The sequence below is a fragment of the Parasteatoda tepidariorum genome, chromosome 8 (genome assembly GCF_043381705.1).
Source record: "Parasteatoda tepidariorum isolate YZ-2023 chromosome 8, CAS_Ptep_4.0, whole genome shotgun sequence".
NCBI lineage: Eukaryota > Metazoa > Arthropoda > Arachnida > Araneae > Theridiidae > Parasteatoda > Parasteatoda tepidariorum.
In genome coordinates, this window is record NC_092211.1 from 23,606,500 (window position 1) to 23,623,058 (window position 16,559).

General features: G+C 31.7%; 1 protein-coding gene across 1 annotated transcript; it reads right to left on the reverse strand.

Moving 5' to 3' along the window:
* Window positions 1–11,283: 11,283 nt before the first annotated feature.
* On the reverse strand, window positions 11,284–16,253 carry LOC139426124 (uncharacterized). The gene is made up of 2 exons (XM_071183862.1): window positions 16,106–16,253; window positions 11,284–11,795 (listed from the first exon to the last, which is right to left on the reverse strand). Exons 1-2 carry the CDS (start codon window positions 16,251–16,253, stop codon window positions 11,284–11,286), a joined length of 660 nt encoding a protein of 219 aa, XP_071039963.1.
* Window positions 16,254–16,559: the final 306 nt, after the last annotated feature.

A 16,559-nucleotide genomic window follows, 5' to 3' on the forward strand; every position in this document is an offset into this window, starting at 1 on the left:
TGTATTAAATGATATATTTGTGCTTGGATATCTTTTTATTTTTCATTTGTGATCTAGATAAATTTTAGTGTTCACTTTATTCCAAATTCTGGGATAGCAGTTTATCCAATTTGTTCAAACCTCACATTTTGTGACCATTTGAACCTATTGCGTTATTGTTGCCCCATGATAACATCGTACTACCACTTTCCTCTAAATATCCCATTCCCCTTTGTTTTATTACTCTTGATCCCATTTCTGGCTTTAATTTGTTCATTTGTTTACTTTGAAATCATTAATTGCTGTTTTTCACAAAATAAATATATACAAATACAAGTACAAATACAAATATCGTTCGATTTCAACACATTATATAATCATAGTTGGGTTTTATTAAATTTCTAGATTTTATCTATATTTCAGCCATTATTTCATTCATATTCAATCCCCAATTCAATGATGCATTCAATTCCTCATTATTATACATAAATAGAATGCATTCAATTCTTAGCATCTAATTAGCACCATATATATTTTTAAAAAAACAGTCATTTTATTTTCCTTTCATATAAGATTTAATTGCCTTATCACATGTCATTTTTACTTCATTTAATGATTCATTTTTATGTCAATTTCCGGTCCAAGTGCCATTTAATTTTTGTTACCAGTTCATTTCAATATCTTTTTATTTTTGATTAGGTTGTCTCTTTATTTTCAGGCTTAAATGTCAATTATTTTTCTCGTTTCTTCAATTGAATTTCTTTCAGTACGGCTTTCGCATTTAAAAAACTTCATTTATTTGTTTCGTACTTAATTTTTTACCTATTTTTGTCCGTATGTTTCGTTTTGTATTTTATTGTGCAGGCAATAGCTAAATATTGATGGCAAATTATTTGTATTTCAACAATCGTTATTTTTTACTTACCATTAAGACGGTTTAAGATAATTTTGTTCGGTTTTAAGCGTATAGGAATTTACAAAGAGAAAAGGAATGAAAATTTTCCTTAAAAATGGATTTTTTACCCTACACAACTATCCACTTCACCAAACAATTTCCTGTTGAGCGAAAAATATACATTAAAAATATTGGTATGCTTTCCCTGCGGATTTTCCTTTCGATAAACCAATTTTCGGAAATAGTTTACATAGTTTGATACACTTTTTATCTCAGTTTTTCTATTTATTTTTGTTTGAACCTTATAAAGACATCAAAGAAGATGGATTACTTTCAAAATGGTGCATCCCTTGTCTTTTGTTTTATCAGTGGTAAAAAAAATACAAATTCCACCTTTGAAAAAAAAATTCCCTTGTTATTGTTTCAAACCTCAGCATGCTTCAGAGAAAATTGATTTCGTTTTTTATAAACAGATGTTAAATGCCCCATGAGGATTGATTTTCTCATAAAAACATATTACATTCTATATAAAGAATTTTAACAAAAAGTTCAAACATTTTATAATGCATATTATTGCATATATATGCCTGAATTATTTATAATGCCGATCACTCTTTTATGCTTATCTATTATATTTTATGTAACTACTTCTATTGTGCTTACTAATACTATTATATACATACCTATTATAATATGTTTATAAATAATACGCTGAAATGTCCATTTGTCCATACATAGCATTATAATTTATTAGTAGCATTATTGAATGTTACTATTAAATGTTATAATTCCATAATAACATTGCATGTTTTCTACAAGTATGAAGGTGAAAGTTTAAAAAAAAATATTTTCCAATGGCCACCCGTGTTAACATCCGTTAATTCAGGCATATACAGGGTGATTTTGTTGGCCTCTTTTTCAGGGGCACCATATTAGGTGGGCCAACGTCACTCCCACAGTGAGGACAGATAGAACAGAGAAGAAAAGAACATCCATGCCTTGCCCGGGATTCAAACCCAGAACCTTTCTGATGCAAGGACAGTTCCCTGCCTCCCACATAGGCCGGTCGGCAGTTTAAAAAAGTTAAATGCAACGTATATGATTGTGTGTTTTTATTTTATTTATTAGTCTTTTATTAGATTTACAGGACAACAACAAATAGTTTAAAGCACAGAAATAAATGAATATGTATACCACTATTTCAAAAATATTTTAAAATAAACATATCTGACAGATATTTACAACATTTTGACATTGTTATATTGCATTGAACAGATACTCAATTTATCATATAATAAAAATTTAGGGATCTTTATAATAAATCTGAAACTTTATTCGGTTGTAATATTTAGTGTATGCGTGCGACATCATTTCAGAAGGTTATTCGAACCTTAAAAATCACTTAATGTGTTTAAATATGTTTAATCTTGAAATGTAATTTTCTATATAAATTTCTGAATACGAAACTTACATTGAACTCATTTATAATGATTCTTTTGCTTTAGGATATTAACAATTCTTCTGAGAGAAAAAAGTTTGAACAAAACTACCAGAATATGGTAAAATTTCTGACACAATGGGAACACCAAAAAGCTGGTAATTTTAAAATAAGCGCTTTGGTAATGACTTCGGTGAAAATTATAATGAAATATGATGTTGCAGATTGATTCAGTGACGAATGCGTGCATTAAATAAAAGGACCATTTCTGTTAACAAATAAATTTAATAATAGTAAGGCAATAAATCAAACAATATGAATGTACGGTATTTTTAGGGCTTTCTATTACGCCATCCGTTCCAATCCATTGCCTGTAACCACAAATGATTACAGAATTATTCTGAGTGATTACAACGCCCTCTGTTGGTCAGGTAGAAATTCCTAACATATGGTTTTATAATAAGGGATAAAATTACCAAATGTGGAAAAATTTGGTATTTTTGTTACGATACCTTAGAGCATGGTATAAAAGCTAGTTTGAATTTACTTTTCAATTTTGTAACTTTTACTAAATGTGTGGTAATAAGAACTATTTCCTGGTAAACCGTTGTCTAGAGAACAAACCAATGAATGGTTTAAATACCGTATATATTGGTTTCTTTAACCAGAATTACAAGGGTTGTTTTTTTAACCTGAAATGTCCCTAACATGCATGGTGGTTAATTTTAATAGAATTTTTCACTCCGTGTTTAAACCTTAAACACGTCATGACTAAGGTGCCTTAACTATAACAAAATTAAAATTTGTATTTCAAATATAGATGCAAAAATACATCCTGCAAATACCCTAGAAGATACTTTCTGTCTCATTTCGGAAAGATGGTGTGGAAAAAAATCACCAACAGTGCGAAAACAGAAATGTGATTTTTCAACTATCGAAAGCCTCTGGGCAAATAAGATTTCGCCTCACTCGACGCCAACAGAGATGACAGAGTTGGTTTCACTTTTAGCAGTAAGCTGGTGAAGAAAAAAAATCGCCAATCAAGTCTTAGTTGACAGGACAAACAGGAAAAGAAAAGTATTGAACACAATATGTCTTGACGCGAAATTGGGGATTAGTTGACAGGCTCTGATCCGGGCGGATTTGAAAATGTTATTAGTTTGGTTAGCTAGGCAATATTGAATTTAAATGAACTCTTCTTTTTCTTCCATGGAAAAGGTTTGAATTTGAAGAAAATTAGATCTATTTTTTCTGGAAAACATGACGTTGCAATTTTTAGCTTTGGATGTTTGTTAAACTAAACATGACGTAAAATATAGCTTGTCATTTTAAATTAAAAAGTTTCAGTTTTGAAAAGAAACATTCTAATTATAAATGTAGCCTGCAACGAAACAATTAATTTTTACCTTATAAAATGGGAGAAAAGCTTAATAAATAAATCGAAAATAATAAATTGTTGTGGAAAACTTGTCATAATTTCCATCTTTCTAAATCAACTTAAAAATCTTTTTAAAGAGTATTTAATTAATTATTTGTTTATACATTTCTTCATTTATTAAATTTATTTCATTAATTTAATTGTTTATTTCATTTGTTTTTCTGAATTTTATTTTACTTAATTATTTTTAATAAGTTGCGAATAGACACTAATGTAATACAGTCTTTCCATTTTTATCAGAAATGAAAATTCTAAAGTAAATTATTACCCCTGTGTTATCTATGATTGGCGTATGTATGCTATATTGGGATTTTCTCTTGAAATACGCCATATTGACAAAGTATTTCTTCAAATATCGATAAAACTATTTATTTTTATCCTATTTATTACATGACACGTTTATTATTTGCAATATCTGAGAATAATTAAAAATAACTGGATTAAGCTTGATTGTATCCAGGCAGGTGCGTGTGGATCAATGCCCAAGATACACTTCCCCGATATTCCCTACAGTGATGGTTATGTTTCAAGATTACGGAACACTTTGACAAAGGGCCATTGTATCATATACACTTGCCCAGTTATCTCAACTAAGATTTATCTCTAACATCCCCGTCAGAGCTGCGGTGGCTAAGGGGATAGTGCTCTCATTTCCCAATGAGTTGGCCTAGGGTCAAGTCCTAGCTCTGACTGGGTGATACAAATTCTGCTCCCGGCTTGCATTGACCGCAATCACATTGTATAATTATCATAAAATTCGCAAATGAGACCTTTTTTGACAGAACAAGCAGGAAACAAAATTAAGAGTTGCAACTAACAATTCTTGATCGAAAACTGCAGATAAACTGATAGGCAAAGTAATGTAAACAAAATTTGTATTTCCACCCACTTTTATATCCATACTACTGAAAATTATCTGTTATTTAGGAAGTACAAAGTGGTTAAAATAAGCATGATGGTACTCGCTCTTAGTTTCAGTTCTACTGAACAGATGCATTCGAAACTTCGAATATATGTTATTCAGATCATGTAGTCGAGGATTCCATTGAAAAATATAAGTGAGAATCTTGCTAATAGATGGCGTGGTATGGTTTAAACTATTTGAAAATTATGCAACCGTACAACAATACGCATATGCTTACATACATGCATGCAACTATATGCAAATTGTTAACTGCCAACGTATACACATAGTGCTTGCAGGCTTGCAAACAAATAAAATATTCTTTTTTTTATTTTGAGTAGTTACGTTTCCTTTTTATTGCGTTATAGCTTCACCTGATGGTGAAATTTAGAACTACAGTCAAACCCCGCTATAGTGAACACTGTTTATAGTGAACTCCCGGATATAGTGAACGAAATGTTCGGTCCCGTGCCTTGCTATACACGTATTTTTTGTGGATAGAGTGAACCAAAAAAGTGAGGAAGTTGGATATAATGAACTTTTTTCTGTCTTCAACTGATTTTTTTCTTCATTTTTTTTTTAATAATTTTGAAATTTCTACCTCAAAATAAATACATATACCAATGTTTAAAACCATCTATAGAGGGTAATATAGTGATAAGCATTTTTTCTTGTTTGCTTCTTTTATATCGCTTTCTAATCCCTAAACCAGTGGTGGGGAAACTTTTTTTAAGACGGGCCATTTGTAATAACTAGACAATCGTAGCGGGCCAAAGAATAATGCATAATCGTTAAAAAAATTTATGTGTTCTATAAACATATACATATATTATTACATGCACTTATTATTTTAATAGTAAAAAAGCAAAAGGTAAGAAAATTATAAGCACAAAATATAAAATGAATTTAGTGTAGTTCTTGATGTGAAGTATTATCACTTTATTTTCTGGTGTCATTACTGGTTGATGGCGCATGAGAAAAATGAAATTGAGACTGTTTCTTCAGAATTTCATCATAGTCCGGTTCCATTTGCGAAGCAGAAATTCTTAAAACTGATGAAAGGTGCTCATCTGTAATTCTGTCTTTGAAAGAAGTTTTCCTAAGCTTCATTGTTGAAAAGATTTGTTCGCATATATAAGATGAGCCGAACATTATCATTATCTTCATTGCATGAGTAATTAGATTTGGGAAATTATCTGAACTTAAATTTTTATAAAATTCTAGTAATGGTACTGTATGAAAAGTTTGTTTCAGGAGAGTATTACAGTTCAGTTCTATTAACTCAAGTTGAAATTTTGCATCAACTTCTTCGTAATTAACTTGAATGGAGTCGCAAAAATACTAAACTCTGGTTCCATTTTTCTAAAGTCCTGAAATCTCCTTTCAAATTCTGAAGGTAGTTTTCTCAAATTAATTTCGTATTTTTTAATCTTATTGTTTGATATAGTGAATTTTAAAGATTGTATTCTTGGAAAATGAGAAATATCAGATTTAGAGATCTGATTAGCAAATAATAATAACTGCAATTTGAAACTATTGCCAAATATCGTGAAGAAACTGATTTTTCCCTTGCAATTTGAGATTTAGTATATTCATGTGTACGAGGAGGTCTGTAAAAAAAGCGAAATCAGAAAGCCACGTTTCGTTTTGTAAGACGTCAAATTGATTATAGATGTCTTTATCAAGAAAAAAATTCACAATATCGTCTTTTAAATCCCAATTTCTTTCAAATACTTTTCCAGCACTTAACCAACGAACTTTTGAATAATACAGGATATCGGAATACTCAGCAAAGTAAGCAAAGTAAGCACACAGGTTTTTCTTTAAATAAAGTAAAGAAATATTTCCACGTCCATTCTTTTTTTAAAACTCGACATTCTGAATCCACTTTTCTTTTTTTAACATCCATTTTAGACGTTACCTACTACGGAGAACAACACACAGAAACGCAATTGACGAAAGCTTACTGCTAACTAATGCTCTTGCGCGGGTGTTTGCGCGGGTCCTCTTAAAATAAAAATAAAATTTATTAAACTTTTATAACGTTTATACAAAAATTGTAAAGCAGTTTGAAGCAAAGGAAACAAGAACTAGAGCAGACGCAAATCGCGAAGCTTTTTGGTTGTGATTGGTCAATTCATTTTCATATGACGTCACAGTACCCTCCTCTTTGGATATTCATGGGCAAAATTCTGTATTCATGAAATTAAAATAATTCTTCAGTATTTTGATAACTGTCAATTAATGGCCTATTATATTTTGGAGAACTTTGTGAATTTATATTTCCCAGGCAAGATTGAGTTCTATTTTGGAAGATTAAAATTGCCACTCGAGTGTAGGAACGAAAATCAGTTTAGAACTGCTTTTGAGTCTTCGGCACACGGACTATTGAGGCAGTGGGAATTTCGGGGATTACACAAACAATTACTCGAATCACAGCGGGTCGTTGCAGATGACTAAGTCGCTAACTAACTGATCTTCGGCCGGCCTCGCTTGTATTTATACCTACCTGCAAGGATTGTTCGGGAATTGGATTTTTCCTGTTCTTTCGAGAAAACAACAGAACAATGAATCGAAAATGCGAGAGTGTCTGGAAGTTTCGAGCGAAGATGAGTCATCTGCTTAGGACGGATGGACATCTGTTTAGGACGGTCCAGAATACTATTGTGTTTTGAATATCGCCGCAGGTAGTTTTTATACCGGTCGTCACATTACGAAGTAAGAACGCGTTCAAACATTCTCACGACGGCACTCTTAAACGGGCCGGATTAAACCTTTCTGCGGGGTGGACTTGGCCCGCGGGCCGTAGTTTCCCCATCACTGCCCTAAACAGACCAAGCAGATGTTTCCAACTCAGGCAGATGATGCACCTGTAAGGTGTCATTGGGATCAATATGCATTTTCTGTCAGAGGGAATAAGTAATTATTCATTATTGGTGATCAAAGGGTTGGACACTAATATGTGTTGATAAGGCCCTCATTTCAACTCATTTTTGCTCTCAGTTCTGTTAAAAAAAGTTTGCAAACAAGTTCTCAAATTTAACTATGGCGACCAGTTAACGTAAAACATTCTCCATGGATGATAAAATGGGCATAATCAGAAAAATTGAAAATTAATGCAATCAAGTTGATATTTGCAGGGAATATAAACCATCCAAATCTGCAGTTTGTTACACATGGAAAAATAGGCAATTAATTATTTCTGCTCATGAAAAAAATTTAGATGGCAGAAAAAAGTTGAGGAAAGCAGATCACAAGGATGTTGAAGAAGCATTACTGAAATGGTTCACTACTCGAAGAAGCCGCAATCTTCCAGTATCTGGACAAATGTCGATGAATTTGTTAAACGGTATTATGAGACTACTTTTATGTGCTCGAATGGCAGGTTAGACAGGTTTAAAAAGCGGAATAACAGAAATTCAGGAAAAATTATCTGAGAGTCAGGAAGTGTTTCCATATCTGATGTTGAGGATTGCTCATCAGCTAAAAATTACTATTTTTTTTTTTTGCACGCAAGGCGAAAAGTAATGAAAAATAACACATTTTTTGCTACTACATAATATTTTTCAGTCATTTATTTGAATAATGTGTAATAAAAGGGAGGAGTTTGGAAACCATTAGTTAAATTGCCGGCGTAACGGATATAGTGAATTCCCGGTTATAGTGAACCAAAATTTCACTATAGCGGGGTTTGACTGTATTTGGTTTGCATCGGGATGTTTTGGTTAAAACATTTTATTTTTTCACAGAAATGTAATTTTTTTGAGAATTGTACAGATAGATTTAATGCGATAGCTATCAACATATACTAGAGTTGCAAATTGGGATATTGGTGAAGTTTTAAGATCTATCCTTCAAAATGAACCAATGGAAGTACTTACACATGCTTCCACTACTAGTATTCTATTCATAGTACAGATGGTGAAAGAAACCACATGGCCTCCGTATCACACTCTCCACTCACGTAACTGTTCGTTGTCTTTGACAGGAAATAACGAAAAACAGTTAGAGACAGAGAATGAATCGGAACATATCTCATCATTTTTTTTGTCGTATGCCTGTTTAGGCAGTAGGGGTGGGATTGTTCCTGTTTTTCAGTGGCGCCATCTATGACCTGGAATTCGACTTCTGCCATGCCATTCAGACAACCACAAGCCGTTTATAGGGCGGGTCACATTCACACACAAAGGAGAAAGGACAAAGAACGCACAGAGAGAGAAAGAAACATACATGCCTTGCCCGGGAATCGAACCCAGGACCTTTCTGATGCAAGGAAGGCCGGTCGGCATAACTCTTTGTTACAGGCATTGATAAGATCTTTACTCTGTTGTTGATTAGAAAAAGAATGCTGAGTTCCGATGGCTGAATTTTTAATCCAGAAAGAAGAAATATTTATATTCTTATTCATTTCCAATTCATTTTTAAAATGATTTGAAAAAGACATGAGATCCAAAAAGTGTGAAAATATAGGTAAAATAAAATCTGAACTAGATTATTCCAAACTATTGTACATTGTTCAGCTTTACTCACATTGTACAGCATAAGCAATATAAATTGTTCAGCATTGAATATTAAAGAAAAAACAATTATTCTCCGTACTTATTATTTCTACTTATTATAATTATGTAAATTTTTCTAAACGTTGTAATTAACGTTAACCTAAACTTAATGTTTTCTGAACGTTATAATTAATGTTAAAACGTTACTTATTATAATTATGCGCATTTTTCTAAACGCTAATTTGTAAGAGAAAAAAGTGCATTTTGCACAGAAAAGAAATAAGTGCATATTGCTAAAATAAAAAAAAAATCTTTGAAAGTAAGTGACTATTTTTTTCTGCCATGCTTATTAGATCATTTATCAGAACCTTGAAATATTTAAGCCCTAATAAAAAGTTGGATTTTCAAGAATGACTTGTGAAATATGGCTTTTTCTCCCACAGCATTTTCAGATAATCCTTATAAATGATGTTTATTTACCAATTTTATAAGAGGAAACTTTGAGGAAACTATTTCTTGGATAATATGAAAAGTCAAAGATAAATTGTACTTGAAGATTAATAACAGGAAATTTTTAATAATTTTAAAGAAGCTGAATCAATAATTTTGAACTTAATTTATGGCATAAGTTATCTAACACGTTTCATCACTGGAAATAGAAAATTTGGATGGATTAACAAGCATAAAATATCAAATTTTCTGAAATAAATATTATGACTTTACGTTTTTCTTTGTTAGTAAAAGTATTTTAATATTTTCATTTGACGACCAAATTGTAACATATATCAGTTATGTTAGTATTAAGTGCACATTTTGTATAAAGTGATAAAAAACAACGTAGTGTGGCATAACATTAAAAATATGCCACAGTCAATACATTATTAAGCAAAATAAACTAATTAAAATTATACAGTAAACAATTGAATTACGAAAATTTCGAAACTGTAGTTATCAGTAGAGTAAAAACAACAAAGTGACCTTAAATTAAATCATACTAAAAAAAAAATATTTTAAACAATACTATTTTTTGCTCAAAAACAGCATTTCGAGCATTAACATAACGCAACAATTCAAAAAAAGGTGCCCTAAATGATATAATTCAACCTTAATTCCCTTTGATAATGTATTTTTTACAATGTGCTGTCTTTTAAATATTGATTATGAAAAATTGCATATACTTTCTAATTATGCCAGGGACATTTTGTTGGCACTATTGCACGTAGACTCATAAAAGCAAAGTATGTAAATTCTCGCTGTACCGGTTTTTGTTTTCAGTTAGAGCTACTGCTAAATTGATTCTTGCTTTAAAAAATACCATTTTTTAAGGCAAGCACTATGCTAATATTTATATCTTTGGTTTTTGCTTATTTTAATATCCTAGGGGGTTTTGTCTCCTGTTCGCTACCGCTCACAAACCCCGTTATGAAACTCCAACGTAACAATTGTTGTTTCTTGATGGAAAACAGTTTTTCTACAAAAGTTAAAATTATTCACTTAACATGTATGTACTAAAAGTAATTCTGTTTGCTTACGCTGGTGCCTCCACTTCTTACGTCCAAAAATTATTCTGTATTAATATTGTGTATTATACACTAAAGAGCCAAAAAAACAGGTACAGGCATGAGTATGCATATAAAGGGGTATGAAGCCAATCAAAGTACAGCGCTGCGATCGGCAATGCGTATATAACACAACGAGTGTCTAGCACAGTTCCTAGATCGGTTACTGTTGCTACAATGCCAGGTTATACAGATTTAAGTGAGTTTGAACGAGGTGTTATAGTCTGCGAGAGGGAGATGGGGCATAGTATCTCCGAGATAGCAATGAAATTAGGATTTTCACGTACGACCATTTCACGAGTATACCCTGAGTATCGGAAATCTGGTGAGAAATCAGATCTACGACATTGCTGCTGTCGGAAAAAGATTGTGTTGGTTATAAACGTAAATGTTCCCTAATTATAATCAACAATAAAACAAGTATCAAATAGAACAAACTCTTTTACTATCACAAGTGTACACAAAGAATATATACATGTTGCCAACAAAAGAATAATGTAAGAAATAATATAATAAATAATCACTGCATCTGCGTTCACGCATTTGCGTCTGGTAATCACTGCATCTGCGTTCACGCACTTGCGTCGGGAACATCCTCCCCACCCTGATCAACCTCAAGAGGAATGATCAGTTGAACAGGTCGGGATATTTCCTTGCCATCAGATCGTAAAGTACAAGTGCGGACTTTTCCATCGCGTCCTTTAATTAGTCCGGTTACCAATCCTCTTTTCCACGTATGTCGTGGTCTTACATCTTCGTGAAGTAATACTATGTCTCCATCGCGAACATGAGATGATTTTTTAATGTTGCGAACTTGGTGGAAAGATCTTAATTGCAATAAATAGTCCTTAAACCATTTCTTCCAAAATGCGTCTAATAAATCCTGTTGTTGCTTGTATAATTTTGTCAGATTTCTACTAGATGCTGCAAGCTGTGAAGGTATGGTTGTAAGTCTTTTACCGGTAAGAAAATGGGATGGTGTTAATGTTTCTTCAGGATCATCATTTCCTTGTTCATAAATTAACGGGCAACTATTTAATGCGGCTTCAACACCAACTAATGCTGTAGAAAGACCTTCTTCATCTAACAATGTTCGACCCAGGGATTTTCGCAAGCATATTTTTGTTAGTCCGATCAAACGTTCCCCATGTTGCCAACAAAAGAATAATGTAAGAAATAATATAATAAATAATATAATAAATAATCACTGCATCTGCGTTCACGCATTTGCGTCTGGTAATCACTGCATCTGCGTTCACGCACTTGCGTCTGGAGCAAAGATCATGCAACGTGATGTTCAAAAGATATCACCACCGCCTCTTACTCTCACTGGTTTATGGCCAGCCCTGCAGGATTCATGGTGACAATTATCTCCAGCACTACTTCACACATCGATCGAATCCATGCCACGTCGTGTTGCAGCACTTCTGCGTGCTCGCGGGGGCCCTACACGATAATAGGCAGGTATATAATTTTTGTTTGGCTCTCCAGTGTAAATATACCTACCCTACACGCTATACCCTACACGATAATAGGCAGGTATACAATTTTTTTTGGCTCTTCAGAGTAAATATTATTGTGCATTATGCAATACTATTGTGTATTATAAATATTCCAATCTATTGGTGAATAGAATTGATTTTTCTAAGTAAACATTTAAAAAAAACATTTATATTCTTATAACATTATATTGTTCAAACAAATTTGATAAGTTCACAACCGTAATTTTATATTTTCGCTTACCAAGCGGGCAGCAAAATACAATTTTTGCTTGCATCTCATTGTGCAGGAAGCTGATCCTTAAGTTCTATATCATTTAGCAGATTTCTTTAACTGTAATTTATAACAGTATATTGCTGTTTCACGAAAATAATAATTGTAAAATGGTTAATAAGATTTAAAACATCCTTTATAAGTAACTTTATCTTAAAATTTAGTGCAGAATTACATTATAATAATAATAGAACAACAACATTTTTAACTTTTGAATTAAAAGCGTAATAATATCAGTACAGGAAAATAACCTAATTAGGGTTTAAAAAAAATTATAAGGGAACAATATTTTTATGACTTTTATTAACTCTATGCTGATGACTGCATGGAAATAATCAAAACATGGGAAATGAATGAAGAAAAACTGTACTCTACCACGTGATTTTCCGCCAATAAAAATGACCGAACAACAATAAAAAAACTGCGACACAATCATTAAATTTTTATTTATAGTAACATATGTGTATTTTAGCATTATTAAATTGATTTTTGCAATTTAAACAAAAATAATATTAATAAAAAAACAAATCTAAACCAAGATTTAATTATTAGCCAACTTAAATTTTAACTATAGCATAGTTGTCAGCTTAAAATTTCGATTTCAAAAATTTATGCTAGTTTTCAGTTTAAAAAAATATTTTTTTGATTTTTTTAATGGCTTTCAACTCAATCATCAAAAATTTATCAGAACATAAAACCTGAGGAAAATCTAAAATTTTAACCTGAAAATTTGGTGAGGGACGAAATCTCTTGATCAAAATTTTAAAATAATTACTGAACAATCATGCATCCTTTATTTTAACCAAAACATTAACTTAAATTCAAACAATTGAAAGAAAAATATTCTTTTTATTTTTCTGAAACTTAAGAAACTTAATTGAGCTAGTTCTGAAACCTGTGGTCCCAGATTAATAATAAATTCAGATACAAGAGCATTTAAGCTATCAAAAAAAAAAAAGAATATTTAAATAGCGTCTGGTAACATCAGAAACATACCAACTAATAGAAAAATTTACATTTTTGGGTTCAGCAATTTTATTTGCGCATCTTTGATTAGCCAGAAAAACTAATAAAATCATCTTCTTTCTAATTTTTCCCTTTTCAATCCTATTTTATCTAATTAGATTCTTCTTCGAAATACGAATAAAAAATTGAACATCAGAATCTTATTAGCAACATTAATACGCTAAAATTCAGGTTTTATATTTAAATCGAAGGTTAGAAATTATTCTAGAAATAATTTCTAACGTTTTTGCCAATCTAATAAAATGAATATATCTAAATGTTAATCCCTCTCTTTTTTTTAATTTCAAAAAGAAGTTTAAATGAATAATGAAATTAGTAGTGAATTGCTCATATATATACCTGTTCTGAAAAATCTTTTTACCGCCTTTAGTTCTTGATATAAGAAATTGTCCCTATCATAATCAAATTAGATTCAATGTAATTTGATTAATTAAAATGAATTGAACTGTCTCCTAAATGATATTCTCGTTTATGAATAATTCATTATAAAAGAAGCAATTCATTTAAATCCCATGCATTTCTTCCAATGTCTTATTAACTATTACGGAATAATTCAATTTTGAAATTAAGTTTACTTTTTTAGATGAATTCTTAAAAGCTTTAAATGTGATTAACATAGTAGGTAATTAGAAATTTATTTTTTGTAAGCCTCCATAACTTGATAGGATACTACAAATGTGTGATACTAGGTGGCTCACTTTTCGCTCGCTCTGCTAACCAACCCCTGAATTGTTCCACTATCCGGCTCGGGATTTGGATGCTTAATCTAATTTTGCATGGAAACTGATATTCCGGCTAAAATAAAGTTGTACAAATATGAAACAAAAGTATCCTGCGTAACATATAGGCAGTATTTTATTTCCGAAAACAGTATAAATCTGTTTTCACAATACAGTACCATTAGTAATATTCAGTATAATTATAACCTTCGTTGAACAGCTGACCCAATTTAGGGATTACGGATGCAAATGTTCAACTCCGTAGTCTTATAATTTTGAACCCAATCCAGAAGACAAGGGAACTTTTGGATCAAGTATTGGAGAAATTTTGCTCTCGTGGGGAACTTTCCGATGAAACTAACTCGTATTTACGTTACATGGAGTGAAATACATCGAAAGCCTTCCGTGGTTAGCCTAACGGCAAGGGAACTTTAACCCATGATCCGTCTACCACTGAAGATATTTTGCATCAGTACTGTGGTCGGTGCGAGCAGTGTGCGGAACTCGAATCGATCAGCTGTCGCTTGGATCGAACCCGGGTGACCTCATTTGGAGGCGAGCACTGTACCCTCTGAGCCACTACGGCTCCTAATGATGTATTAGGTAACTACATCACTATATCTGTAACAATTAACTATCAGTTTTGAAGTATCAATGATGGCGTCAGCAATAGCTTAGTGTTTTTTTTATCGCCTCCTGAAGCAGAATACTACCCACGTTTTTCTCGTATAATAAGCAAAAACGCACAAAAAAATTAAGAAAAAATGCATTAACTATTGAAACGAATTTTAGGAAAGGCAATCAACATAAGTAGCATCAAAGTGAACAATTCTAGAAATTTGCATACATAATTGTAAATTAAAAATCAATTTAAAATACAACACACTACGAAAAAATTACGATCAAAATTATCAGAGTGTGGCAAAATTAGACATGTTTCTGACTCTATGTGACCACTAAAAGATCGGTAATTTTTAACGAATTACTTTGGTTATGATTTTAGTCAAAGTCAACAATAAAATATGGCTTTATTTTATGCGTTGAATTTCCTTAAATATAGTAATGTTATCATGATACCTTTGATCATGGCATAAAAATCTTTTATTTGATGACATTTTCTTTTCAAATTTGTATTTTTACTAAGAGTGTGGTAATAAGAACTATAATTTAGAAAAAAAGACATTTCGATAAACCGACAAGATTTTGAAGAGATATTACACTACAAGGCTCAAAGGTATCTGATTAGCGCAATAATAGGATTTGGGGGAATTGGGAAAAAATTTTGAAATTCAGTTTATTCTAAATTTAGAATTTTTGTTTTCTTATCTTTCTAAAAATATTTTACTTTTGTTTGTTCTCATTTACAAAATGATAGCAGCTTTCGTGCAAGGTGATAAAAAAGGATAGATTTATGATTTTAAGAATTTAAATGCATTTATCTCGAAATCAGAGTTTTTCACATTTTTCACCACCTTAAACACGATATCTCACATCAAGAGTTGTTATGATCATAGCATGAACTACAGACTAAGAGAAAAAAGTTTAATTTAATTTTTTATTCATGTCATTTCGCCAAGACGAGTGGGGAAAATTTTAAAAATTTGCTCTTTTAACTACATTGATACCTAACTATGCACTTCATATGCACTTAGTAAACTGTTAGAAATTTCTTGCAAAAAATGGTTAAATAACAATTTATTGAATGGTTATTTTACCATATTGAATCAAAACAGTCAAATAACCATAAATAAAATGGTAATCAAACTGTTAAGTTTGAGAAAAACTGTTTATTAACTGCTTTCCCCTAATACGGTTAAACAACCAAAATTTTATCGCACTAACTAGAACCACCTAATGGAGCTACTTAGCTCTTACAAATGCGTACATATCTTAGTCGAGCGGACTTATCTGTCAATCTCATGACCGGTAGAACTGGAGTTCGAGTCCTAGTTTTGATACTACAATATTTCCTCCATTCCCACACATGAAGAATTTCCAGTATCCGGCACTCTTTAATGCCCATTACCTAACGAAAAGGCGAGCTCCTATGTCTAGTTAAACAATTCAGCTTTTTTTACGTTTTTGAAAAATTCTGGTTGTAAATGGTTAAAAAACCATATAGTTTTGTATTCATGGTTTTATAACCATACATTTTGCAAATGGTTTCAAAACCATAAAGGAAAAAAAAAAGTTCCTTACCGTAAACTTTACGGTTAATCGGATGGACAGACAGCTGTCAGTTATTTTACCATAATTTTGGAATGAAAATTTCAGCAATGTAGTATATGCACTTGATTTGTAAGATAATTGTTCAAAACATAAATGATAG

Excerpts from the sequence above, each read along its gene's own strand:
- LOC139426124 (XM_071183862.1), bottom strand. The coding sequence starts at position 16,253 with ATGGGCATTAAAGAGTGCCGGATACTGGAAATTCTTCATGTGTGGGAA. Across the intron at positions 11,796-16,105 it reads ACTAAGATATGTACGCATTT|ATGAAGAAGGTCTTTCTACA; the intron begins GTAAGAGCTAAG and ends GAACATTGTTAG.